Genomic DNA, 27,176 nt, shown 5'->3' on the forward strand with positions numbered 1-27,176 from the left:
TGGCTTTGACCATCCCCACCTCCCAAGGTTCCACAGAATCATAGCAACCACAACTGGGAAACTACAGACAATTTTCCCAGTCCCACAAAACCTCAAAGTTTCCTTCTAATTTATGCAGATCCTTCCAACTACACGATAATGTATCAGTAAGCACCCAATATACACAAGGGGGCCTGCTATCACAGGTTCTTAGATGTGCACTCATAAAAGAAAAGGCAACTTTTAAGGGGTTAACAATCACTTTAATCAAGCACATGTCTCATTCCTTTAACTAAGCACATATATCATTCACCTAGTTCAGGGGGACTCAGCACCCTGAACTTCAAAGAAAATACAGAGAAATCAAAGATCAGCAGACATGGCCTCCTCTGCCTGAATTCAAAAGACAGTTGGACCCCAACTATCTGACCACAGTTATCAGAGAGGGAAGCACTGACATCTAGGTTTTCAAAACTGGGGGGCTCCTTAAAGTGGCCTCCCGGAGTCTTCGTCTGGCACTCAAACCTTCTTACAAAAACTAAGCCTCTGACCTTTTCCTTTTAAACTTTGAAGGATTATGCTCACTTTTGCTGGATAGGTGATTCTTGGTTGTAATCCGAGCTCCTTTGCCTTGTGGAACATCTTTCCAAGTTTTCTAATTCTTTAACGCAGAAGCTAATAAATCCTGTGTGACCCTGACTGTGCAGTTCTTGACATTTAAACTGCTTCTTTCTGGCTGCTTGCAATATTTTCTCCTTGACCTGAGAGTGCTGTAATTTGGCTAAATTAATGCCTGGGAGTTTTTATTTTCAGATCTCTTTCAGGAGATGATCAGTGGATTTTCTGATTACTATTTTACCCTCTGGTTCTAGAATACCAGGGCAGCTTTCTGTAACAATTTCTTGAAACATGCTGTCCAGGCTCTTTTTATGATCATGGCTTTCAGGTAGTCCAATAATTCTTAAAGAATCTCTCCTATGATGTGGGAGAACTGGAACACTAATTCATTGTTAGTGGAGCTGTGAGCTGATCCAACCACTCTGGAGAGCAATTTGGAACTATGCCCAAAGGGCTACAAAAATATGCATACCCTTTGACCCAGCAATATCGCTTCTAGGACTGTATCCCCAAGAGATCATAAAAATGGTAAAGAGTCCCACACGTACAAAAATATTTATAGCAGCTCTCTTTGTGGTGGCCAAAAACTGGAAATCAAGGGGATGCCCCTCAACTGGGGAATGGCTGAATAAACTGTGGTATATGAATGTAATGGAATACTATTTGCTATAAGAAATGATGAACAGGAAGACTTCAGAGGCCTGGAAAGTCTTATATGAAATGATGCTGAGTGAAAGGAGCAGAACCAAGAGAACTTTGTAGACAGCAACAACCACAGTGTGCAAGGAATTTTTCTGGTAGACTAAGTACTTCACTGCAATGCAGGGACTTAAAAAATTCCCAATGGACTCCTGAGGCAAAACTCCCTCCACATCCAGAAAAAGAACAATGGAATTTGACTACAGAATGAAGCAGACCATTGTGTTTTATATTACGTTTTATGATTTCTACCATTCATTTTAATTCTTCTATGCAACATGACTAAGGTAAAAATGTATTTAATAGGAATGTATGTGTAGAACCTATATAAAATTGTATGCTGTCTCAGGGAGGGAGTGGAGAAGGAGGGGGAGGGAGGGGGAAAAAATCTAAGATATATGGAAGACATTGTAGAACACTGAAAACAAAATAATTTAATAAAAAAAAAGAATCTCTCCTAGATCTATTTTCCAGTTGTTTTTCCAATGATTTATTTCACATTTTCCTCTATTTTTTCTTTCTTTTGATTTTGTTTGATTCCTGATGTGTCATGGAATCATTAGCTTCCACTTGCCCAATTCTCATGTCACTATTTTTTTCAGATAGCTTTTGTATTTCCTTTTCCATATGGCCATTTTTACTTTTTGAGGAGTTAAGTTTTTTCCACTGCATTTTTGTACATCTTTTTTCCTTTTTTTGTGTGATTCCTTTATCAAGCTGTTGACTTTTTTCATTACTTTCTGGCATAACTCTCATTTCCTTCCCTAATTTTTCTTCGACCCCTCTTAATTGATTTTTAAAATCCTTTCTGAGAAGGCCACTTAGAATAGCTATCTCCACTTCCTTTTCTCTCATTCTCTTCTTAATTCTCCACAGTTTAGCTTCTGACCCTCAACTGAAACTGTTCTCTCCAAGGCTCCCAATGATCTCTTAATTGTCAAATCTAATGGCTTTTTCTCAGTCCTTATCCTTCTTAACCTCTCTGCATCCTCTGATCAGCTTCTTCTTCTTGAACTCTCTTCTCTCTAGGTTGTCATGATTTCCTTCTGGTTCTTCTCCTATCTATCTGACCACTCCTTTTCAGTCTCCTTTATTGGACCTTCTTCCAGGTCATGCCCATTAACTCTAGATGTCCCTTAGGCCTCTGTTCTGAGTTCTCTTCTCTTCTCTCTCTATATTATTTTGTTTGGTGATCTCAACAACTCTAAGAGATTCAATTATCACCTCTATGTAGAAGATTCTCAAATGTACTTATCCAGCCCTAATCCCTGTCCTGACTCACAACCCCAAGTGCCTACTGGAAATCTCTAATTGGATGTACTGTAAACATTTTAAACTCAACATGTTCAGAACTTTCACTTATCTTTCCCTCCAGAAAGAATTTTTCCTAACCTCCTTAATAATGTCCGGGGTTCCCCCATCATCCCAATCATTCAAGCTGGCAACCTAGGTGTAATCCTTGACTCCTTGCTCTCTCTCACCCTTGCTGCTCACACCCCTGTATATCCAATCTGTTACCAAATCCTGTTAATTTTATTTAACATCTCTCACATACACTTCTCTCGTCTGAAGCTGTCATGTCTCTAATGCAGACCCTCACCACCTCACACCTGTATTATTGCAATACCCTGCTGGTTGGTCTCCTTGCCCTAATTCATCTTCTAGTCAACTATCAAACTGGTCTTCCCAAAGGTCAGGTCTAACCATGTCACAATCCTGACTCCAAATTCAATCAAATCCAATGACTCCCTATCACCTTTAAGATCAACTATAAAATCCTCTGCTTGGTGCTAAAAGCCCTTCCTGTTCTGGCCCCTCCTGCCTTTCCAGTATTGTTACACCATGCAAACTCCCATGTACTCTGCAATCCAGTGACACTGGCTTCCTTGCTGTCCCTCAAACAAGACACACTTCCTCCAGGCCATGAGTATTTTCATAGGCCTTCCTCCTTACCTGGATTTCTCTCCTCATTTTTGTCTCCTGGCTTCTCTGGGATTCCTCAAGTCCCAGCTAGAACACTACCTTCTACAAGAAGCCTTTCCCTAATCTTCCTTAATGCTAGTGGCATTTTTTCTACTGATTGTCTCCAATTAACCCCTGCATCTTGTATGTACACACTTGTTTGTATAATGTCTCTCCATTAGACTGTAAGCTCCCTGACAGCAGGGACTGTCTTTTTGCCCATTTTTTGTATTCCTGGTGGTTAGCACAGTGCCTAGCCTATAGTAGGTGCCCAAGAAATGCTTGATGAGCAACTATGTGACTGAGCCTCACTGATCTATGGGGAGGTGACGTGTGAGATGGAAAGAGCACTGGACCTGGAGTCTAGACAAGGGTTTGATTCTCAGCTTTACTCCCAGCAAACTGGGTGAAACTAGTAGTAATGGGTGGAAATTAGAGGCCTAATGCAGGCTTGATATTAGAAAGAACTTTCTAAAAATTAGAGCTATTCATACATAGGATGGGTTGCTTCAGGAGACAGAAAGTTCCCTTGTATTGTACGTATTTATATCACCAATCTAGGCTGTAAGCTTCTTACAGGCTGGGATCGGGGTTCATACTTCTGTGTACTCCAACAGAGCCTAGCACAATGCTGAGTACAAAAATCCTTTTTTGTTGGTCAAATGTACTTTTAAACCTCTAGGTCCATTTTTTATTCCTTCACAGACCCTGATTCACTTTAAAAAGTAAACATTCTATTTGACCCATAAAATTGTTATCGGTTGGTCTTGCATTTTCCATGGTGACCACTCATCATCTTCCCCCCTTTTATGAGGTACCTATATATCTCTAGACTGAAGACATAATTATCTTTCCTTATATAATCATATTTGCTTCTCTAAAAACCAAACTTCCAATGGACACAAAAATAAAAGAATATCAAATGCTGTCAAAAGCAGATTCAATTTCCCATTTTCAGGACCAAAGAAAACATACATTTTTATACTTTTAAGTGGAAAGACTAGGCAATAGCTAGGAAGTATAAGGGAAAGATGAGTAGTACAGATGTTTAGCTACCACAAGGTGAGTTAATGGGAATATAATGGTATATGATTCAAGGTCTGTACAATCTAGGTTTCTTATATCTGTGCAGAGTAAATATCAGGTCTCCATTCTGGTTTCTTGAGAGAAGAGGGACATAAGCTACAGTCTGCATGAAGCAAAATGTCAAACATCTCACCTGATGCATTCTCCAACAAGCACTGGAGCAGAATTTCCCCTTTCTGTAAGACACTCTCAGTCAGGGCTTGGTGTTCAGCTATGTCTTTTTTAAATTGCTAAAGAGGGTATCAGGATAAAGAAAAATGAACATTGTACGTATTAGCATAGTTTATTAAATTTTATAACAAAAAGTGCCCCCAAATTAAGATAATACAAAGCCACCATATTAAAGCTAAGATGAAGAATAAATAAAACCCCTATCCTACGAGCTTCTGACGTCTTTGCTTAACATCAGAGAGTCTTTGAAACTAAGAAAGATATATACAAGAAAAATGCAAGACAAATTTTACTGTTGTCTGCTAGAGAATGCCTGCTGGATCGTCAAATGAGACTGTCTGAATGGCAGAGTGCAGCTCAAAGGTAGTTTGAGGCAGTCTTTCAGAAGACCACAGATTTAGAGCTAGAAAGCATCTTAAAATTCATCTAGTCCAACCTCCTCATTTTATAAAGGAAAGGTTGAGTAATAAGCAGCAGAGCCAGAATTTGGATCCAGGTCCTCTGATACTAAATCCACCATAGTCACCTGTATCATCACTTCTGCTCTTTTTCAAATGTCTTGAGAAGACATTTCCACTCTTCTCTCCTCACCCCTTCCCCCCATAATGCAGGACATCACAAATTGTCTCAAAGACTTTTTCATGAACTTCTCAAAGCAAAACTAATGCTAATTAACTTGGCTTCAGGAAAAAAAAAACCCAAATAGCAGAGAGTACAAGACACCACTTTGTGTGTGCTGGAGTTCAGACAGTTCTATTTCAGACACAGAAGGATGTTCCTCCTCACAGACTATTCCAAATTGTGATAAAATGCACTGAAGATCATCTCCCCACTGAGAGAGTGGACGAGAAAATACCTGAGAGCCCCATAGTAGGTACCAAGCACAAAGACCTTGACAGGGAAGAAGAATCATGGCATTCTCCTTCACCAGGTGAAGGCCACCTGGACAACTTCACCTAGTTTGGGGGCAATTTTGGTCTTGGGATGAGAGAGAGAGGGAGAAGGGAAAGGGAAGAAGCATTTATGTAGCACCTGCTATGTACCAGGCACTGCACTAAGTACTCTAGGAATATTATCTCATTTGGCCCTCACAAAAACCCTGTGGGGCCTGAGGAGCTGTTTATTGCTGCTATCCCCATTTTACGCTTGAGAAGACCAAGGCAAACAGTGGTTAAATGACTAATCTGAAGTTACAAGTTATTAAGCATCTGAGGATACATCTGAACTCAAGTCTTCCTAACTCTAGGCCCAGCATTCTAACCACTGTGACACCGTGCTGACCAATATAAGACAAAAATAATCTATTGGGTTTTTTGCCTGGAGGTTTTTCTAACTGCTAGCTCATATCTGGACTTAGTAAGATCATAGATTTAAAGCTGGGAAGTAACTTTGAGGTCATCTAACTAACCCCTTCATTTACAGATGAGAAAACATGCCAAAAAGAATTTGAGTAACTTGTCCAAGGTTGCACTGAGGGAAGGGCCAGGATTAGAACCCAGTTCCTCTGACTCTAGATCCAGGAATCTTTTTATTCCACCATGTTGTCTTTGTATGGGCTTTTGGAAGTACAGATAGAATGCAGCCTCCAAATATTTCTGCCACAATCCCGTCTTACTCTAAGTTGACCCTCCATTACAAACCTGCCTCAACTTTTAGCCCCAGAGTAAGTCCCAGGCCTCATCAAGAGTGGGCCATTCCAGAAGGACTGGACTCGCTTAGGCTCTCTGTACTCTCTGCCATGCCATTCTCTTGCACGATATGCAATTAGCTGCATTTCACTCAACTCTTAACAGGGGGGAATCCCCTAAAAACAGGGTAGAGCAGAAACCAGGCTTAGTTGACCTGACAGAGTCTGGGCTCAGACAAAATAAAACAGCTTCTCTCTGTGGAATAGCTCTCAGTCAGACATTCTACACTTCAAAGGCTCTAATAATTTGCAGAAAGAATCTTAGGGAAACAATCCTTGCTGAATTACTTTATTTCCTAGAAAACAAGCTGGGAAGTAATTTACTAAGACAAAACACTAGAGAAATGAATCAAGTAATCCAATCAGTAATGATTAACAAAGATGGCAGCATCAGATAGTGTAAAGTGCCTGGCTCTTATGCTTACTAGCTGAGTGTATCACTTTACCTTGTTTAAGCCTCAGTATCTTCATTTGGAACATGGGACTAATAATATTTGCCCTGCCTTTTCCACAAAGTTATAAGGAAAGTGCTTGGTAACCCTTAAAGTGCTATGTAAATGGGAGCTACTAATTCAAATAACCAGGAGCCCCACATTAAATCGATTTATTAGCTTTCTTTTTTCTACTTTTGGCAGAAAGAGGGAAATAACTGCCCCTTCCCAGTAGCCTGGTCAGGCGAACTCTTAGTTCACAGGATAAGACACAGGTTTATAATGTTAATGCTAAATATTTTAGCCACCTCCTCCTCACCAGAGGACAGATGGGTACAGGGAACATGGGGTTTTATACTTACACGATAAAGCTGTAGGGAAGACTTGAGACTTGCAAGGTTAGACTTTGGTGGAGTCAAGTTGTCTGTAACTTCAGCTACTTTATACAGCCAGCAAATCAGCTCTTCTAGGTAACAGCAAAATATCTACTGAGGCCAAATATAACTGTTATTTATCTGTGTTCTAGGGATACCAATACAAAGACAAATATCCTTTTACTGCAGACACAGGGTTTTTTCCAAGGTGCCTTCCCTATACTTCTGAAGCCCTGCCCTGCAAAAGGCCTCTATCATACTGACATTTAAAAACATTTAACCTTTTAGTTCAGTATCTCTACCATCTGGGTTAATACCTAGAAAAAAGAGATGTTAACCTAGACTGAGAAAAGGCAATATTGCCTGTGAAAAATCTGGGGGAAAGGGCAGCCATGTTCATAATAGGACTACATAAATGTCAGGTGGTATTATAGCTATTTTAGCATGTTAACTTTAAAAAGTTTACTTCTGCCAAAAAAGGTTAGCCTAAAACAAATGGCTACAAACATCCCTGGCCTTAAAACATTGCTGAAAATAATAAAACTTGCATCCTCTATCTTTCTTCACAAACCTAAGGACTAGAACACTAAAAAGTCACAGAATCTCAGAACTAAAAGAGATGTGGAAAATTATGTATTTCAGATGCTTCATTCTATAGATGAAGAAACCAAAGCCCTGAGAACTGTATTACAGTGACTCACCAGAGTCATAAATACTCTGCCCCCACAGGTTGTCACTCACTGGAGGTGCAGTGATGTCCTCCCTGAAGAAGTGAGGTTACAACCTGGGTGTCCTTAGTCCCAGTTTATTGCTTTTTCAAATCCTGGCTCCGTCCTTGGGTGTAGCCTTGGTTTAGCCAGCTACTTCAACTTTCCTGTGTCTCAGGGTCCTCACTGTAAAATGGAGATAACAGTATTTGCCCAGCATTATCTCCTTTGAGCAGATGAGTTTTGTTTATCTGAAGTATAATGCTCTCTATAAATATGAGATATTGTTTCTATTAAGTGACAGACCACAGGAAGAATGAAGAAAGATCATCCTGCATGTGCCTTCTACCCTCCAAATTAACAAACATGCAGCAGATGAATCCATGCTTCTCTATCTGAAGCCCAGTGGGGCAGATCACATACTCCTTCCCACTCTACCAAGAAGGATCAGTCTGACTTTGAGAACACTGAGCCCGCAGACACCACCAAGGGGTTGGATCACAATGGCCTCTCTTACAGTGAGAGTTGAGACCATCTACCCCAATACACCATAAAGTAAAACTTAGCTGTGACCCAGTCAGCAATGTAATTTGGGGTTTGGGGGTGGTGGCAAGAGGTATCTTTGTGTAAATCTCTTTAAATTTTCTTTTCCTTACCTTCACACACTGTAGAAGGGATTCTCTTTCTTGGTCCCTCTCTTTCTTTAGATGATGCCCTTCTGGTTTCAAGTCACAATAAGCCAGGCCAGCAAGCATTTTCCTAAAGGAAGAAATTGTCTTCAGTTGGCTGGCTGGGCCTCCTGGGTCCTGACTGATCAATATGTTAGCATCACCTTTCCTATCAAGTTCTTGAAACTGAAAGTGGGGGATCTGGGCAGAGCAATCCTTATCTGCAGTACCCCACTTCCCTCTGGATTCCTCCCAAGTAGGAGACTGCCTTTTGCTACAGTGTAGAAGGGGAGCTGGCTCTTTACCACTAGAAGAAGCTGGTAAACGTTGCCCTTCAGTGGCTACAGAAGGCTGAGAATCAGGCATCTGAATGGTAGAGAGATATGGAGCCAGACTGGAAATCTGGGTTAGCCGAGGGGGCAGAGCAAGATATTCTTCTTCAATTTCAATATCCTCTTGTGTTTTCCACTCTGATACCATTGGAGCCTCATGGGAAAGGCACTGGAGATCACTACTCCCACCATTCTTTCCTCTAAGTGTTGAAAAGGAGCTCTCTCTGGACCATTCTCCAGGTGATGGCAAGTGTGCCTCAAGGCATCTTTCCACAGGTACAGACTTTCTGATATTCATTAGAGGTTCCTCCTTGTCATTCTGAAGAGCACATCTGCTACTGGCTTTGGGAGTAGATGTAAATTGACCAGAAGCTGCTGATCTGAAGCTACCCTGGGTCCGAGGCACTACAGTAGAAAACCTGTCATCACAGTTTCTGGATTCTGGAGGGAGTTGAACATCTGGTTCTGCTGGTAGGCAGTCATGGGACAGAGTAGCAGGAGACTTCAGTGTATTCTCAGGTGAGAGGGAAAAGCTGTCCAGGTCAACACCTGAGTCATGCAGGAAGGTGTCGGCCAGCACATGGCTGTCAACGTGCTTTGGAAGCTGGGCCTTGGGTTTTAAAGGGTAAGTATAATCAAGCAAGTCTTCATACTCTTTATTTGGATTCCAGAGAGGGGAGTGACGATCCGGAGATGGAGGCAGGGAATCAGGCAGCACACAGGCCCAGTAATCAGTCTGAAAGGAGCATCGCCTCCTATTTGCCTCAGCTACAGCTCCACCACTGCAGGATGCTAGACAAGACATCCCATGTGTTGGAGGCATGGGGCCCAATGCAGAGCTCACTAAACCAGATGGTAAACATGAGGGTGTGAACTCAAGAGAAGAGCTTTTAGCAGGCCACAGGTTTTGGGATCCTGTCTTCTCTCTCTGTCTTAGGAAACCATTTTGGGTAGGTGAGGTGGGAAAACTGTGGCTGGAAAGAGAAAGGGCAGGTAAATCTAGGTTCAGCAAAGATTTCCACCTCAATGAGAAAGAAGAACTGGAGTTATAAGGTCGTTGCCTAGGCCCATGGATTCGGGGGGATTCAAAACTGGAGCAGTCATCTTCATCATCAGCAACCTCTCCTGAACTGAGAGTCCTGGCTAGAGGATCAGCAATATTCGGAGGTAGCTCTGGAGAGTCAAGACACAATTTCTCCTCCATCTGTAGTAAAGAAGGAAGGGAAGGAAAGAAGACAAAGAAAAAAATATAAGCATAGATGTGACTGTATTGAAGCAATCTGCTAAGATAACAACAGGACCAAGGACTTTTCATTTGGCACTTGGATGACAACCAAAAGACCTCACTTAGGACTTACTTAAAGAGTTCTTACTCTTTAGAATGGAAAATTCACAGATTCCCAAACTGTAAGACTCAAAGAATAGGATGAATGGCATTTGCACAATACTACTGTCTTGGAATAGAGAAAGCAGGTTTCATAGGATTTCTTTTCCAACAGATAAAAGAACAAAACACCAAAGACTACCCTTTAGGATGGGGGTTAGCCAAATAAGTCAGTGACGACTGGTACCAAATTCATGTCCTTTCTGAAATGGAGTAAGTCCTCTTTTTTTTTGAGAAATGTCTCAGGTAGAGAGGACCTCATTCTATCTACGAATCTTCTCCATAGTGATCCCAAGACTAGAAGAAGGCATACTGCAGACCTACACTCTCTTTTTGTTTTGTCCGCATGTTCAAACATCAGTGTATAATTCAACTCTTCTATATGAAATAACTCCTTGTTACTTCAAGGAGTTGTGATTGTGTAATATTAAATAGCTCCAACTGAGGAAAAGCAGAATAAGGAGTACCACTAACAATAGCTTTGTTTCAAGGATAAAGGCAGGATCTATGAAGTGGATTAGACTGCAATCCAATGGTACCTCAATCTAAATCTTCAGGAAGTGCTTGAAGCACAGAGGAATGAAATTGCCAGGGTCACACAGCTAGTAAGTGTTAGAGGAAAGATTTGAATTCAGAAGTTTCTGAAATCCCAGTGGTGCTCTACCCACAAGGCCTTGTTGCCTCTCTTGGCTGATGCCATTTTTGAGTAAGTTCTCCCCTCTTGCCTCATTGGAGAGGACTGATCGTGGATGCCTACTGCCAATGAAATGTAGGTCCTACATAAATCAGAAGATTTGAAGTCTATCATACAAGGACAAGTCGAGCTAACTTCAGAAATTCATCATCATGTGCAGGGTGAGGAATTTTTCAGTTACAGCAGCTCAAGAATACTGTAGTAAAGTTTATCAATGGAAGAAGAGGTCTTGACTGAAATTAAAGCTTCCTGAAGTATTACTAAGTATGCATAAGATGTGAATATGTAATTCAGAAAAACAGGAAGGGGTTATGAAGTTACTGCTAAGTTACTATTGATAAACATGTCATTACATATAAGGCTTATGAAAAACCAAACCAAACCAATCCAAACCAAAACCATATCCTTAAGAATAAAATAAAAAGGAGAGGAAAACTGGGAGAATCTCAAAATTTTCCCTTAGCATTTTCAAGTAGTCCAATAGAAGAAACAATGTTAAACTCATGTACTTGGAACTAAATTCCAATACCACACCTCTGATTCCTGTAAGCCCCGGGGTCCTCAAAATTCATCTACCATGTTTCATATTTTGCCCAGAGTACTCCAGACTGTCCAGCTTTTGGATAATACAGATAAGACCCTAGAATGGATCCTTTATCTTCTCTCTGATATTTGAGGTCAGGACTTCTTCACAGGACAGTGTCAACTGATTTCAAAAGGAAGATAAACATCTGGTTGAATAAAGGCCCCAAGAAGGTACCCTAAGGTTCTATCCAAGACCTCTTCTTTCTCTATACTGTCACTTGGTGATCTCACCAGTTTCCATGGGCTTGATTACCCTCTCTATACAGATAATTCCAACATCCAGATCTTCAGCCCTAAACACTCTCCTGAGCTCCAGTCCTGCATCACTATTGGACATTTCAAAATGGATGTCCCAAAGGCATCTCAAATGCAACCTGTACAAAACAGAACCCATTATGTCTTCCCTTCTAGTCACCTGGCTGTGTAACCGTGGTATTATCCTCCTCTCCCTTCTCTCCCTCACTCCACATGGCTAATCATTTGCCCAGTCTTATCCTGTACCTCCCTCTACATCATTTGCATCTGCATGCTTCTCTTCACTGGAATAGACCCACTGCCTCAGTCCTTTTAACTCTCATCACCTCTCATCAAGAATACTGCCCCTAATGGGTCTCTGAGCCAAGATTTTTTCCCCACTCTCCTTCATCCTCCACACAACTGCCAAAGTGATTTTTCTAAAGCATAGGTCTATCCTTATCACTTCTCTGTTCAATTAACTACAGTGGCTCCCTATTCATCTAGGATGAAACAGAAAGTCCTCCATTTAGCCTTTAAAGTCCTTTACACCTAATGCCAACCTACCTTTCCAACGTTTCAACAGATTAGGCCTTTTCATACATTCCACAATCCATCCAAATGGTCTTTATTGCTCTTATTCACACATGACACTGTATCTTTTGTCTCCATGCCTAGAATATGCTCCCCTTCCTCACCTCTATCTTTTAAAATTCCACCTTTCTTTCAAGACTCTGATCAAGGGCCACCTCCTCTTAAGAGTAAGAAAGAGTACACACCCCAACCACAGAAGCTTCCTAGGGTGATAGCACAAGATCTTCTTCTAGTTAGGACGCTGGTACCCTGGCTTCACATCTGAGTGGGGCTGAAGTGGAATAACTGAAGGCCTTAGATCCTTCATAACTCCTTAACTTGTGCCATCAGAGAACACAGCCCAAGGGCCAGGAGCCTCTCAGGGTCCAGGTAATGACAGCTAATATTTACACATCACTTTACATTCTGAAAGCCCATTTTACATATATCTACTCTCTTATTTAAGCTTCACAATCACCCTGTGAGGTAGCACTTTATTCTTAGTAGTACAAGCATCACTATTATAACATCCCCATTTTAAAGATAACCTCTACTTTTGCCCTGGGTCCCCAGATGCTAAAACAATCAATAAATAAACATTTATTGTGTTAACTAAGTGCCAGTCATGATTGAAGCACAGGAGAAACAGATACAAGAGCAAGCCAGCTCCTGTCCTGTAAGGAGTTCACATTTTCCTTGAGGTGGTGGCAGGGGACAACATTTACACAATTAAGTAAATAAAAAGTACGTACAGAAGTACGATATAGTTTTTTGAGGGTGGGGGAATAAGACATAATGAAGCCAGCAATATAATGTCCCACATGTCCATAACTGGGGCAAGGTAAGTAATCCAGTGCACAAGGTTCCATCTTAGAGATGACATTTAACTCTGACCTTTCCTCGCTACTGACCTCTAGGAGCCAACCACCCAGATAAGGATAATTTGCCCTCATCATATCTGTTTTTCCATCTATAAAATAGGTATCTAGGCTCTTATCTCACCTTGTATAGTGGTTGGAGTGAACAAATAAAACAGTATCTGAGTAAAAGCCTTTCTAAAAGAAAGGTAATCTGCAAATCCAATGTAACATAAGCAACATTCCCTACCTGAGCTCCTACTTTGAGCAAAAGGTCTCCTGTTCCAGGCCTGTCTTCAGGAATCAAATGGCTATAAACAGGTTCAGACCCAGTGATGGAGGAGTCTCTCTCTGAGGTCTGGGTTTTGCCTCCTTTGTCTGTTTGGTGTTTCTTCCACACTCCACACGCAGCAATGTGGTCAGGCACGGCCTTCCTGTTGGTCAACTCTTCTTCCTCCCGCCGTGGGATGCATTTTCCTCCACTAGCATCTAGAAAGCGTTGCATCGAACTGCCCAGAGCCATCGAGCAGTCTGTCTCTAGTTCCTGGCTATTCCAGCCTCCATGGTGCCTCACATTCCCATACAGCACCGTCTCTGCTTCAGTCTCACTCTCTGCCAAAGTCTTTTCTTCACTGAGTGCCATTGAGGAGAGACTTCTTACCCTAGTTCAGGGCCCATCAGCTGTCAGAAAATCTAAAGGAAACTGGAAAGGAACAGGAAAAACGTAATTATTTTTCATACGATTCAATGTACCCTTTACTCCTACCTATCACAGAATTTGACTAAAGAAGAAAAGAACTCTCAAGTCATAAGCACTGTTTGCTGAAGAAGTCTGAAGTCACAACTTCCCCTTGTGCCAAATCCTTCTAATGTAGCTTGTGAAAACACAACACTCTGTTTACCTGCATTTAGAGCAGTTAGTACAGGTCCCAGCATCAGGTGGGGACTACCTAAGAGGAACACAAATTTAGCAAACCTTAAGACCCCTCCTGAGCAGAGCCAGGATTGTGATCTTCTACTACAGATGTCACCTTTACTCACACTCCCTCACCCCACTCTAACTGGAAAAGAGAAGTAGGGTCCTTCTAGGCCAAGCATGCACTGCTCTCCTGTTGTGACTACCGAGGAACTGTTGGCATGTTCCTGACCCGCTTCCTCTCAGGAGCACAACCTTCAGAGAACAAGTTGGGGCACGCCAAAACTGATGCTCCCCTGGGTAGAAAGGCTGCCCGAGCAGGAACAGTAACTAGCATCTCTAACACAGGTGGGAACCAATTTTATTTCTATAAAGTCAATGACCCAAGAGTGAAAAAAAATCATTCCACATTATTTTTGATTATATGTGAACCAGTTTCCTCACAGCCAAGAACTACAAAATGCAAATGTGGGCTTTAGATATATTAATATTTCAAGACTAGGGAATAAGAACTAGGGGCAGAAGGGGAATGTTGGAATAAGAGTGGCATGGGAAAAAGGGGAGGAGAGGGAATAAGCATTTATTAAGCTCCTACTACATGCCAAGGGGCAGCTAGGTGGTGCAGTGGATACAGCACCAGTGCAGGAGTCAGGAGGGCCTGAGTTCAAATCTCACCTCAGACACTTGACACTCACCAGCTGTGTGACCTTGGGCAAGTCACTTAACCCTAATTGCCTCACCCTGGGTCATCTCCAGTCATCCTGATGAATATCTGGTCACTGGATTCAGATGGCTCTGGAAGAGAAGTGAGGCTGGTGACCTGCACAGTCCTCCCTCACTCAAAACAAAGTCAAGTGCAAGTCATGTCATTATTTCTCTGATGGCATGGTCTTTTTTGGCAACAAACGATGAACACACAATACATGCCAAGCACTATGCTAAGCAGTTTGCAAATACTATCTCATTTGATCGTTACAACAACAACCCTGTGAGGTAGGTGCTTTTATTTTCCCCATTCTGCAACCGAGGAAATTGAGGCAAAAAGAGGGTAAGTGCCTTGCCTAGGGTCACAGAGCCAAGGAAGTGTCTGAGACTGGACTTAAATTCAAGCCTTCCTGATTCCAGGCACAGCACTCTATCAACTGCATCACCTAGCTGCCTCTTAGGATGAAGAACAAATTGTTTTATAAAATGAGATTAGAGATAAAATTTTTCTAGAGCATCAGAAAGTATAAGCATTTCAAAAGTCAATTTCTATATCAAGGCTATTTTTATTTAGAAGCAATACAGAAGGGTAGGGGGAAAGTGTCAGACAAAAAGAAGTAGGTGACAAACACAAAAGTGATATGAAAGAGCAGACAAGTATAGGAGACAGAAGTAGACAAATTTTCATGAAGCAACATCCTAATCACGTAGAATTTTAGGATATTACAGCAGGACAATTACATGTTACAGTTCCACAACTACGCAGGTGAAAAGATAACTAGAGCATGGATTCTTACCCAGGGGCTTGTAAACTTGATTTGAAAACTGTATTTCAATAAAACTGGTTTCCTTTTATTTTATGCATTTAAAAACAGCATTCTTTGAAGGGGTCCATAAGCTTCACTAGATTGTCAAAGGGATTCATGACACTCTCCTGATTAAGATTAAGAACTCTCCTGAACTAGATGAAATTAAACAGAAGGCTTGAAGCAGGATTATTCCCTACCTCTGTTTTAGAAGGACAAGCCTATCTTTTTCACTCCTACAAAATCTCTCATTAGGCAGAGAGAAGCAATGCTTCTAGAAAGACACTCAAACTTGGGAGTCATGGGGCCTGAGTTCAAATCCTGACTCTGTCACTTGCCTGAGTGTGACTATGGACCAATAAACTAATGACTCTGGGCTTCAGGTTCCTCATTTGTAAAATAAAAGGATGGAGTTGTTTGCCTCGGACATCTCTCCCAACTCTAGATTTGTGATCCTATTTACTTCTTTCCTAGAAAGGTGCTTTTTGTAAAGACAAAAGGGTTCTACAGGCTGGAAATACAGATTAAAGGTGAATATCTGTGCACATTCCTGGCTGCAGTTTAAAGCCAAATATAATTTTTCTAATCTTTAACTAGAAAGACCTTAGAGCCCCTGACCTGCCACCCTGTGTGACCTTGAGCGAGTCACCTAAACTACCAGGACTTTCCTCATGTGAAATGAGGGATCTGAACAACATGACCTCTAAATCTGTGATCCCATGACTATCTAGTCTAAACCTGTCATTTTCCCCTATTTCTCCTTTCTTCTACAAGAGTAGCATTTATTGTATAATAAAAGCTCTTTTCTTTGGGCTGAGTCTGACAATCTAAAACAGAGACCTATTTTTAAAGGAAGGTGGTAGTATCACTTTCATATATACAATCACTTAAAACCCCTGGGGTCAGAGTAAGATCAGGGCTGTCAGGGCCATCAGAGATTTTATGCCACAGGGCTAATATAACTTGCCAAGGTCACAGAGAGAATTAAGGCCAAGGTCTGGACAGTGACCCAAGTACCCAGACCACCAGGTTATAGCAGTTTCCAGCATACTAAAGCAAAGCACTAGGCTAGGTACCTAAATGATACAAGTGCTGACAAAGTATTTTCCCAGACATGGTTTCAGTTAACCCTCACAACAGTTAACAGGAGAGGATTTTAAACTCCACAATATGAATAATGAATTCAGCCCCACTGTCAACCTATCAGGAATCCTTACAAAACCAAATCTGCCTCCCCTCTTCAGTCTAAAATCAGCTATGAAAACCAAAGAGATTTTTCTGACTTTGTTTAACCTGACTTTGTTACTACCTTTCTTGTAATAATCCAAATCTGCAGCAGCTCAGAAGAGCTCTGTCCTCAGCCGAGAATGAGGAGCAAGACAGCCCTGCCTGCTCTTACTGCATGGTAAAAATATGTACGCATACATCACACATCCGGTAATTCTAACTTGGCCAGGCTTGGCCAGCTATCTGGTGTCAGAGGCAGCACAGCTCTCTGATCTCTAACAGATTATATCACCACCTCTGTACAGAGCTGAAAGAAGGAACTGCATATGAGGAGGGTCTTGATTTAAACAAACCTGGTATGCATATAGAGTTTGGGGATAGTTCCCTTCTATAAAACAAAAGAGATTTAATTCAGGATTCCAAGGAACATTCTTACTGCATTTAAAACAACTTAATTTAGAACAATTCCCTGACAAATATATCAATTAGATGAAATGAAGTAAGGGGGCCTTACATATATTCATACATCCTTCTGAGAACTAAAACACCCAAAATTCAGCTTAACAGAAGAATCACAACTCTACCTTTTGCTACCTGTGTAACTTTGGACACTTCAACTCTCTGGGCCTCAGTTTCCTCATCTGTAAAATGAGGGAGTTAGACTAGATGACAGATGATTTGAGGTCTTCAACTCTAGTTCCATGATACAACAATTTAGAAGCTAAATCAGATTAATTTTGTTATTTTTGATGGTGAGTTCAGGGTATACTCCAAGAATGTTGGGGTGTAACCTGAAATGATGAGGAATAGAAATTTACTCGGGCAGTTCTCCAAGTTAAAGAAAGGCATTTATTGGGGTGAAGTGCCCAAGCAGGACTGCTTCCACATGTGGGAGAAACAGAGCATAGGCCCTACTCTCCTAAGTGCCCTGCTTCCCTGTAGGAGGCAAAAACGGTTACTGGGGTTCAGTGTCTGGTTTAAATACAATTTTATGGAATAGGGGCACAGGGGGATGAGAGAACGGGAGGAGCAAGCATGGCTCCAAAATGCCTGGGATATCAGGTATCTGGGATACAGATAAGCAAAAAGAATAAGAGAGGAGGGGAAGAGTTGTTCTGGAATTAGGGGGGTTTTGTGAAAGCACACAGGTAAGTTCATGTTGGAGGGCTTCAATGCTTGCGCTTTCTTGATCACTTTTCTGGCTGGTCACATCCTGTATCTTATCCCACATCTCATATCCTGCATCCTGCTTGCTCCATCTGCCTTGAGCACTCCTGTCAAGTCACCTCATCATTGAGAGTAATAAAAACTCACATTTATAAAGTTTCTATTTTCCATTGTGTCCTACTGTTTGTGACCCCATGGACCATAGTCTGCCAATACTGTTCATGGGGTTGTGCTTTGTCATTTTCTTCTCCAGTGGATTAAGACAATTAAATAGTTAAGTAATGTGACCAAAGTCACATTAGTAAGTACCTGGGGCTGGATTTGAATCCAGGTCTTCCTGCTTCCAGGCCCAGAGCTCTATCTACTGTGCCAAGTAGCTACTTTAATGCTTACAGGGGACCATTCCCCACAAGGACTCCATGAACTAGGCAGTGCAAGTATTATTATCTCCTTTTTACAGAAAATGCAACTGTGGCTACCAGTGATCACATAGCTGGAAAGGGTTAAGGTCAGGACTCAAATCCAGTGCTCAGTTATACAATGGTAGCCAACTAGCAGAAGTGCTAAGTGCTATGAAAATGTAGAGCACTTAACCACAAAAAAGACCACCCCAGGCTAGGAGAGGTCCTTTAAACAAGCACAAATTTTTGGCAGAATGAGTGGAAAAAGAGAAAAAAAAAAGGCCAAGGCATTATTAGGTTGCCTGAAAGCTTCTGGAAGAATGAGATTTATGAAGGAGAGGAATTTTAAAAATGGAGGTTGGATCTGAGAATAAGAGAGAGTATGAAAAAGAGGCAGGGTTATAAGGAGCAGAAACTAACAAAGGGAAGGCAGTCATGAGAGAAGCCTGGTCATACCAGGAGGAGGGGACATCAAAGGAGCCACAGCTGGAGTGCTAGAATGGGCAGCCAAGCATTCCCCAGGGTGCAGGTTTAGGGATAACCCCTAGGTAGGGTTCCCCAGACATGGGTAAAGTCAGTGTATACACAACTTTCCAAAACATTTCACATATGTAAAGTCAGGTTAAAGCTGTCATCGAGGGCAGCTTTAAGGGGAAAATTAATCTCCAAAAAGGTTGTCTTAGAAGAATATGGAAGGGAATCAAGAATCCTTCTGCACTGCTTATCAGGAAGTCACACCACAACCAAGTCCCATTCCAAGAAAAGAAAAGAAAAAGACTTATAGAACACTTAAAGCTAAAAAGCATTAAGAGAGATATGCTACAAAGAAGAATTAAAGAAATAAAGTAACTACATTAAGAATAGGCTAAGGAGGAAGCATGGAATTTTTGTTCTACCCTCTAATGGGTATATTTTGCTATCAGTAAACATCCTGGAAACTGTCATCTGGAAGAAAATTTGAAAATCCTTTTAAAAATTCAGAAAAACAGAAAAAAAATCCCTCTTGATTTTTTTGCGGGGAGGGGGAGGAATGTAATAAAAACCAGTGATGCTTGTTATGGCTTGTCTGTTTTGTTTTTTAAAGTTCAGGTCTTGTCTGGTGTTTTTTTTTTAAACACCAGTGGTCATACCTCCTCTTCTACCTGGAGTTGCTTTCTGAAGTTCCTGCCCACCCAATGTGTAGTGAAGCTCTGAGGGCCTGGAGGTCAGAAGACTTGGGTCCAAAATCCAATTTTCTAGGTACCAGTGAAGTATCAAGCAAATCTCAACCTCAGTTCTCTTACCTTTAAAATGGGGATAGTGGTTTTTGCACCTAATACACTGAAGAGTTGTATGGAATATATTTTGTAAATCTTAAAGTATTATAGAAACATGCCTTAATTCTCAGGTCACATGAGCCAGTCTAGACCCCACTGAGTCAGAGATGTGAGGCTAGTTTGAGTGTCTCAGGGATGCAAGGGAACAGAGTATTTATTTACTGCCTAACTACCTATATTCAGCCCACTTTCCCATTCTGCTGATTCCAGCTACAAAAGCAGGAGAAAACACTGCCTTTCACTCTTAAAAAGAGTGGAGAGGAGGGAGGAGAAGGCTGGTCTGCTGGCCAGTCAATGCAAGGCTTTCAAAGGTCCGTGAAAGATACACAGCTGCCACATGGACAAAGGAACCGCACTGCCCTTACTCTCCAGCTTCTCAGCCCACTTCAGCTGTATGCTAATGAGCATAGTAACAAAGTTCAAAGTACTGATGCTATAGATAATGCAAGCTGATCTAATCTGTTCTCAGTATACAGGAGGGGAAGAATATGTTACTTGCAATTACAAAAATCTCTACAATCAGAAACATCTTCCCAAACTTAGCATTTTCTCCAAATCCCACAGGTAAATCAAACTTGGCTCCTGCTGCCACTAAAAGAGACCCCAACAATTGAAGAGTTAGTCCATCTGATACAAAATCTGATACCAAGTTGCCAAAGAGGTTTGTTTGGCAAAGGACAGTGTCACCTTTTAACAGCGCCATGGCAAACTGCCATTGCTGCTACATATAAACACAATTTGAGGCAAAACTGACGAAGTTTTGTCATTTACAGTTGGGTCTGTGAAACTGGCCTCTATCTGAGGTAACAGAATAATTTGCAGTAGGTTATAGCCTCTGGGGCACCCCCCTGAACGATTCTTACACTTCAAAATCCACCCCGTAGAGAAGATTATTTAGTAAAAACAAAAAACTGGAAGTGAGGTAATATCCTCTCTTGTATCTTGCAGTTTCAGGCAGCGGCTACCAGATTTTGCTACTTAGATACCATTTCTTTGGAACAACAAAGAACTTCTCCATGTTTCTGCTGGCTTATTGCTTTTAAGTGATCTGAATTTTTTCCTCTTTGAAGACTGGTTTAAGATACTAGAGAAAATAAAAGTCTCATTTCCAAAGAAACCATCACTCTGCACTACACATAGAATGTTAGAACTGAAAAAGCCCAACCCCCTTAATTTATAGATGAGAGTACTAACGTTATAGAAAGGAGGAATTCTTCTCAAGGTTCCACAGCTAGTGAGTTTCACAATCAAAAAAATCCATGTCTTCTGGTCGCTCATTGTTCAACGCTTTCTTCATACTAAGTTGTCAAAATATTTCCTACCTATTGGGGGGTTGAGGTTCACAAATTTACATTTTTATTGATACTTTGTTTTCATACCATCTTCATTTCCAAATACAGACAGTTCTCACTTTACCTAAATCCACACTAAGCAAATTCAACTTTACCTAAAGAATTCTAAAAGAAATCCACCTTCCAGTTCTGATTTGAAAATCGAGTAGGATTTCATAATGTGCAAGTGTCACAAGAAGCCACTAGTGTAGATACTGAAGCAAAGAAGTTCTCAGAGTTCCTGCAAAAAATAACAGATGAAGTTCCCTAGTTGCCAGAGGAAATCTTTAATGTAGACGAAACTGGCCTATTTTTATCAAGAATGCCATCTCAAACATACATCACAGGGGAGGAAAAAATAACTGTTAGGGCACAAACCTCAGAAAAACAGAGACACTCTTCTGCTTGGAGGGAATGCATCTGGGACTTGCAAATTAAAATCTGTTCTTGTGCATCATTCAGAAAATCCCAGAGCATTGAAAGGAACCAGCAAGGCAATATTTTTGTTGTTCATTTTTTGTTGCTTCCATGACACCATCTATCCATCTCATCTTCCGCTGTCTCCACCTTTTGCCTTCAATTTTTCCTAGCATCAAGCTCTTTTCTAATGAGTCCTGTCTTCTCATTATGTGGGCATAATATTTAAGCTTAAGTATTTGTCCTTTCAATGTGTGAATTAATTTCTTTAAGTAGTGACTGAAGTGATCAATCTGTGCATTATTTCCTGCTGCTTTATTCCCAAAGTTGAGACATTTTTAGTGACAATGGCATTCTTTTAAGATTCAACTTCCCCATTAGGATGGTTTTAAAGCAAATGTGAAAGTGATCTACCTTCCCCCTAACACTACTTCATAATTAAAACTATCAGAAAGTGATTGTGAATCTCAAGGTAACTTTATTTGCCCAGGCACTTGCAACTTTGGAGACATTTCTTCAAGTCCTATAAAATTTACCATGCAACCTAGAATACTGCTAAAACATGTGAAGATTTAACAGAAATATGAATGAAGAGAGCAGGAAAAAAAAGTGTGCCCACAGTTTGATTTGACAAAGATGAGATGTTCAAAAAACCAGTCTGTAAAATTAGCACAAGAATTGAAGCTAGAAGTGGATGAAAATGATGTGGAGGAGTTGATTTGAGTCTCATGGAGAAAAACTGCTGAATGAGGATCTGACTGAGCTGCTAGCTGCAGGGTGCAGAAGAAAAAAGGGAAGCTTTGGAACCTGAGGTCAAACCAAAAAGGTTTACAACGAACGGTCAGCAGAAGTGTTTCATCATCTGAATGAATTTTTTTTTCTTGTATTGAAAAGATGGATCCAAATACTTAAGGATTTTTAAAAGTTCAAAAAGTAGGTGAGGATGATTTTGCTTTCTATCACCAGATATATGAGGGGGGAAGCCACTGTTCAAACATCTCTCAATAGCTTTGTTAAAAAAAGTTGTAGAGCCAAATAGCAACGACAAACGCTAGGTGAAGTGGGTGGCAAAAGGTCAACACACTACACACCTATGTCAACTTTACAGTGCTGTACATACTTTATCAGAAACTTTACCTTTCATTTCATAATTCTGTTTATTATCACGGTGCAGTACTTAATGTCTGCCTTTTAGTATTTTTTTATGACTTGCAATAAAGGTATTATTTTGTGTATATAGGCTAAATGAAGTGGGCAAATTTGTATTACATAAAAGGCACTTTACAGTTTTGCATAAAGGTATGATGAATGGTCCACTTAAGTAAAGCAAGAACTGTCTCTACATTCTTTCCCCCTTCCCTTCCCAATTCCTTGTAACAATGAGTAGAAAAAGAGGGGGCAGAGAGCAGTTCAGCAAAACCAACATTTTAACTGTGTCTAACAGCGGGCAATGTTCCACACCCACAGTCCCAAACCTCAGCAAAGAGAGTGCTAATTTCCCAATGAGAAGTACCTCAATATAACTACCTAGTTGGTTTTTTTTTTTTTTTTTGGTAACCTGAGGTTTCATTAGGAAGTTCTGGATTAAGAGAATCAAACTTCTCTGCAGCAATGCATTTAATAATAGTGGGTGAGGCATTGCACACATGAGATTACTTCTGTGAAATAATTTCATCATATACAGGAAAAGGAATGAAAAATTTTTTTAAAAAAAGGGATAGCTATAAAGAGGACATAAGGATTGGATAGAGAATGTACAACATCGCTCAGTTAATTCCCCAAAGTAGTCAAAAGATATGAACAAACTATTCAAAAAAGAATTGTATAGTATTAACAATCACATGAAAAAACGCTCTGCATCACTAATAATAGGTGAAATGTAAATTAAAACAACCCTGACATTTTACCTCACACCCACCAAATTGGCAAAAATGACAAAAAAATAGCAATATTTGATTGTGGAGGGGTTGTGGGATAATAGGCACAATAATACATGTGGTGGAGATGCAAACTGATACAACCATTTTGGAAAGCAATTTGGAATTATGCAAATAAAGTGACTAAAATGTCCATAGCTTTAATCCAGAGACTGCATTCCTGAGCTTATACCCTAAGAAGTCATTGAAAAGAAGAAAATTCCTATACACACCAAAATATTTATAGTAGCACTTTTTGTGAAAGCAAAGAATTAGAAACAAAGTAGATGCCTATGGATTAAGGGATTAATAAAAAACTGTGGTACATGAATATAATGGAATTATCACTGTGTTGTGAGAACTATGTGAATACAGAGAATTAAAAGAAAAACATGAATTGCTGATGAGTGAATAAGTAAAGAAAATAACATATATGACTATCACAATGTAAACAGAAAGACCCACACATCAAAAAATCAAAAGTAAATTTTACAAAATTATAAAGATCAAGCATTACTCGAATGAAGAGGTGAGAGGACACCCCCTAGGACCCAGGTCCACAGATACACATTTCACTTTTTTTTTGGACTTTTTCAATATATTGATTGGATGTGCTAATTTTTTCCTCTTTCTTTCCTTTTTTTGGGGGGGTAGATCTTTAAAAATACTATTTGCTATATGAGATGGCTCTCTGGGAGTAGGAGGGGAGAGATACTGGGGAAAACTATGATGATTGAAAAAAAATCAATAAAAACTTATTTTAAAAAATATTCAGTTAATTTAGCTGGAGAGATTTTTCTCAGTCTCAATTTAATTAGTGAGACATCAGGTTTAGTGACTAGAGCTCAGGATTTAAAGCCAGAGTCTCTGTGCCTCATTTTCTTAGCTGTAATACGAAAAGATTAGATAGATGACCTCTCTTCTAACCTTAAAAGTCTACGATTTCAATCTGTTATTATTTCTCCCCAATAACTCAAATGTTCAGAATTGATTCAGGTAGTCTGAAGTGGCTGGAGGTGGAGGGGAAGGAGCTAGACAAAGCTGAGTGAACCAATTAGGGAGAATAGCAGGAAATAAAAAACATGGCTTCACTGTTTCGTTTCATTTAGTTTAGAAGTTAGAGGCAAAGTGGCCTGTTATTTTATCATTTTATCATCAGGTTTATTCAGACCCCGAACTACCATCAAATACCTGAAATTCTCAACTCTAAGAAACTACCTACTTATGGTCTGTGATCATATAAAATTTGTAACCTAAGTCTCTTAGCTCCTCATGAATTTGTTTAGCAACAAATTTTCTACCATTTCCCACAATTGTAGTCTACAGTATAAGAATGTTAGTTTATTTTTTTAAAGTTCCACTCAACTCCAAGTTACTATCTGAACTTCTGTAAATTGTTATTACCTCAACCACCAACTGGCACTGGCCCATTTCCCTTATTTTATTTTTTACCACATACAACACAATTGTTGTTAAACGAACCCAGCCTAGTAGGCTTTTTTTTTTTTAAAAAAGGTTTTGCATTGTCCTTTTCCCTAACTGAGCTGGTGGTGAGAGCTCTAAAAGACATCCCCTGTTACAGTGAAGCCCAGAAGAATCTGCTATCACAATAAAAAAGTTCATTTCTCCTATTGCTTGACAGGTCTCCTTCACTGGGTGAGAAACAGGTCTTTCTGCAGCAAGCAGAAAAGCTGCCCCACTCCCACACGGGATACCAGCCCCTAAATGAACAAAACCCGGAAAAAACACCCTGGGACCTCAGGACATCCCAAAAGGAAACTGAGCTCCAACAAGCACTACGGAGGCGAGCAGCTGTGCAGAAACAGGCCGACGGAGGTGCTGCCACTGATCCAAACGCCTCCAATAATGATTCTGCATTATTCCTCATGGGATGGAAGGCTGGAAGGAAGGCTGGAAGGATGGATAGATGGATAGACAGACAGATCGATGATGGATAGATGGATGACAGACAGATGAAAGATAGATGGATAGATAAGATGATGGATAGATAAATGGATGATAAACGGATGGAAAGATGGATGGATGGAAAGATAGATACATGGATGATAGATGGATGGACAGATAAATAGATGGATGGAAAGACAGATAAATAGATGGATAGATGGACAGAAAAATGGAAGGATAGATGGATGAAAGATGGATGGATGTATACAAAGATGAATGAATGGATAGACAGATGGATAGATGGACAGAAAAATGGATGGATAGATGGATGGATGGATACAAAGATGAATGAATGGATAGACAGATGGATAGATGGACAGAAAAATGGATGGATAGATGGATGGAAAGATGGATGGATGGATAAACAGACAGATGGATAGATAAAGAGATGAAAGATGGATAGATGAATGGATGAATAGAAAGATGAATGAATGGATAAATAGATGGATAGATACATGGATGAAAGATGGATGGATGTATACAAAGATGAATGAATGGATAGACAGATAGATGGACAGAAAAATGGATGGATAGATGGATGGAAAGATGGATGGATGGATACAAAGATGAATGAATGGATAGAGAGATGGATAGATGGACAGAAAAATGGATGGACAGATGGATGGAAAGATGGATGGATGGATAAACAGGCAGATGGATAGATAAAGAGACAGAAAGATGGATAGATGAATGGATGAATAGAAAGATGGATGAATGGATAAATAGATGGATAGATAGATACATGGATGAAAGATGGATGGATGGATACAAAGATGAAAGAATGGACAGATAGACGGATAGAAAGACAGAGGGAGAGATAGATACGTGAATGATAGATAGATGGATGAATGAACAGATGGAGAGATGGATGGATGGATAAAACAGACAAGACAGAGATAGGTAGGGATGGGTGGGTATAGGAAGACAGACATACAAGAAAAATTTAGGTAGGTGGTAAAGATTTAGATAGATGGATAGATCCAGAAATAGGTGATAGAAATAAAAAGATAAAGACAAATAAATCGGCAGAGATAGGTAAGTAGGCACAACTGCAAGTAGGTACAGACAGATAATACAGAGACGCGAAAGAAACAGACGGAAGCGACCTTTCTCCAGCGCTCCCCATCCACGCAGCCCGAACCCCGAACTCGCCCGCCCCCTCCCCGCGGCGCGCACGCACGCTCCGCGCAACGCCTGTTGATATACACACACGCACAACGCCCGGGCATTTTCCACCCTCCGCGTGTTTGCCTCTTCGGGGTCCAGCTCCTCCCCCTCTGGCCTGGGACCCCCGAGTGCACAATCTATATACGCGCGCCCTCCCACGGGGCCAGAACAACCACCTGCGAAGTAGGGGGGAGCACCCCCAGGACAGGCTGCACAGCCCACGCGCACGTGGCCCGGCTCCAGAAGAGGCCGCGCGTCAGGGGGCCGCCGTGTCCCGGGCAGAGGGAGCCCGGCTGCGGGCTCGGCCTCGACCCGCCTCGAGGAGGGCGGGGTGGCCCGAAAAGGGCCCCCAGCTCCACAATACACACACCCGCACGTCTCCTACCGGCAGAGTCCAGGAATCCGCTGTCCGGCCCGACGCCACCCCAGTCAGCCGGGGTGCGGACGCCTCCCGGGGCAGCCGGGGCAGTGGGAGGGGGATAGCTGCGCGCTAGCCCGAGGGCCCAGCAGCACGGCCGCCCCTCCTCTCCTCCGCCCCCGCGGCACGGGGCTCCTCCCCTCCGCCCAGCGCCCCGCCCACAGCAGGAAACGCCCGGATCTGGCGCCGGGGGTGACCTTCCTTAGCCAATCCGCTTTCTGGCAGGAGGCCTCGGCCAATGGGGAGCCTCGCCTTTCCGCCCCGCCCCTGTCTCGGCTCGCGGCTCTCTGGCGGTAGTTTCTCAGTTTGAGTTCTGAGGTCTGAAGGCTGCGGCTTTTTGTGTCTTTCCCCGGGGAGGGGGAGAAGAACGGGGAAGGGAGAAG

General features: G+C 41.3%; 1 protein-coding gene across 5 annotated transcripts in view; it reads right to left on the bottom strand.

Moving 5' to 3' along the window:
* The window catches only part of CEP68 (centrosomal protein 68), a 44,984-nt gene extending 18,075 nt beyond the window's left edge, over positions 1-26,909 (bottom strand). Inside the window, exons 1-6 of one of the 5 annotated variants that reach the window (XM_072635402.1) lie at positions 26,761-26,909; positions 14,653-14,752; positions 13,292-13,744; positions 8,371-9,918; positions 6,996-7,118; positions 4,478-4,574 (exon numbers count right to left, since the gene is read on the bottom strand). In XM_072635402.1, coding sequence (XP_072491503.1) covers positions 4,478-4,574; positions 6,996-7,118; positions 8,371-9,918; positions 13,292-13,684 — 2,161 coding nt within the window. In that variant the 5' untranslated portion in view covers positions 13,685-13,744; positions 14,653-14,752; positions 26,761-26,909. Of the gene's footprint in view, positions 1-4,477; positions 4,575-6,995; positions 7,122-8,370; positions 9,919-13,291; positions 13,745-13,943; positions 14,627-14,652; positions 14,753-26,551; positions 26,717-26,760 lie in introns of those variants that run through there. The other 4 variants (XR_011972717.1, XM_072635400.1, XM_072635403.1 and 1 more) reach the window with 4 other exon arrangements.
* Between the last annotated feature and the right edge of the window lie 267 nt (positions 26,910-27,176).

Source organism: Notamacropus eugenii, chromosome 1 (genome assembly GCF_028372415.1).
Source record: "Notamacropus eugenii isolate mMacEug1 chromosome 1, mMacEug1.pri_v2, whole genome shotgun sequence".
NCBI classification, from domain to species: domain Eukaryota; kingdom Metazoa; phylum Chordata; class Mammalia; order Diprotodontia; family Macropodidae; genus Notamacropus; species Notamacropus eugenii.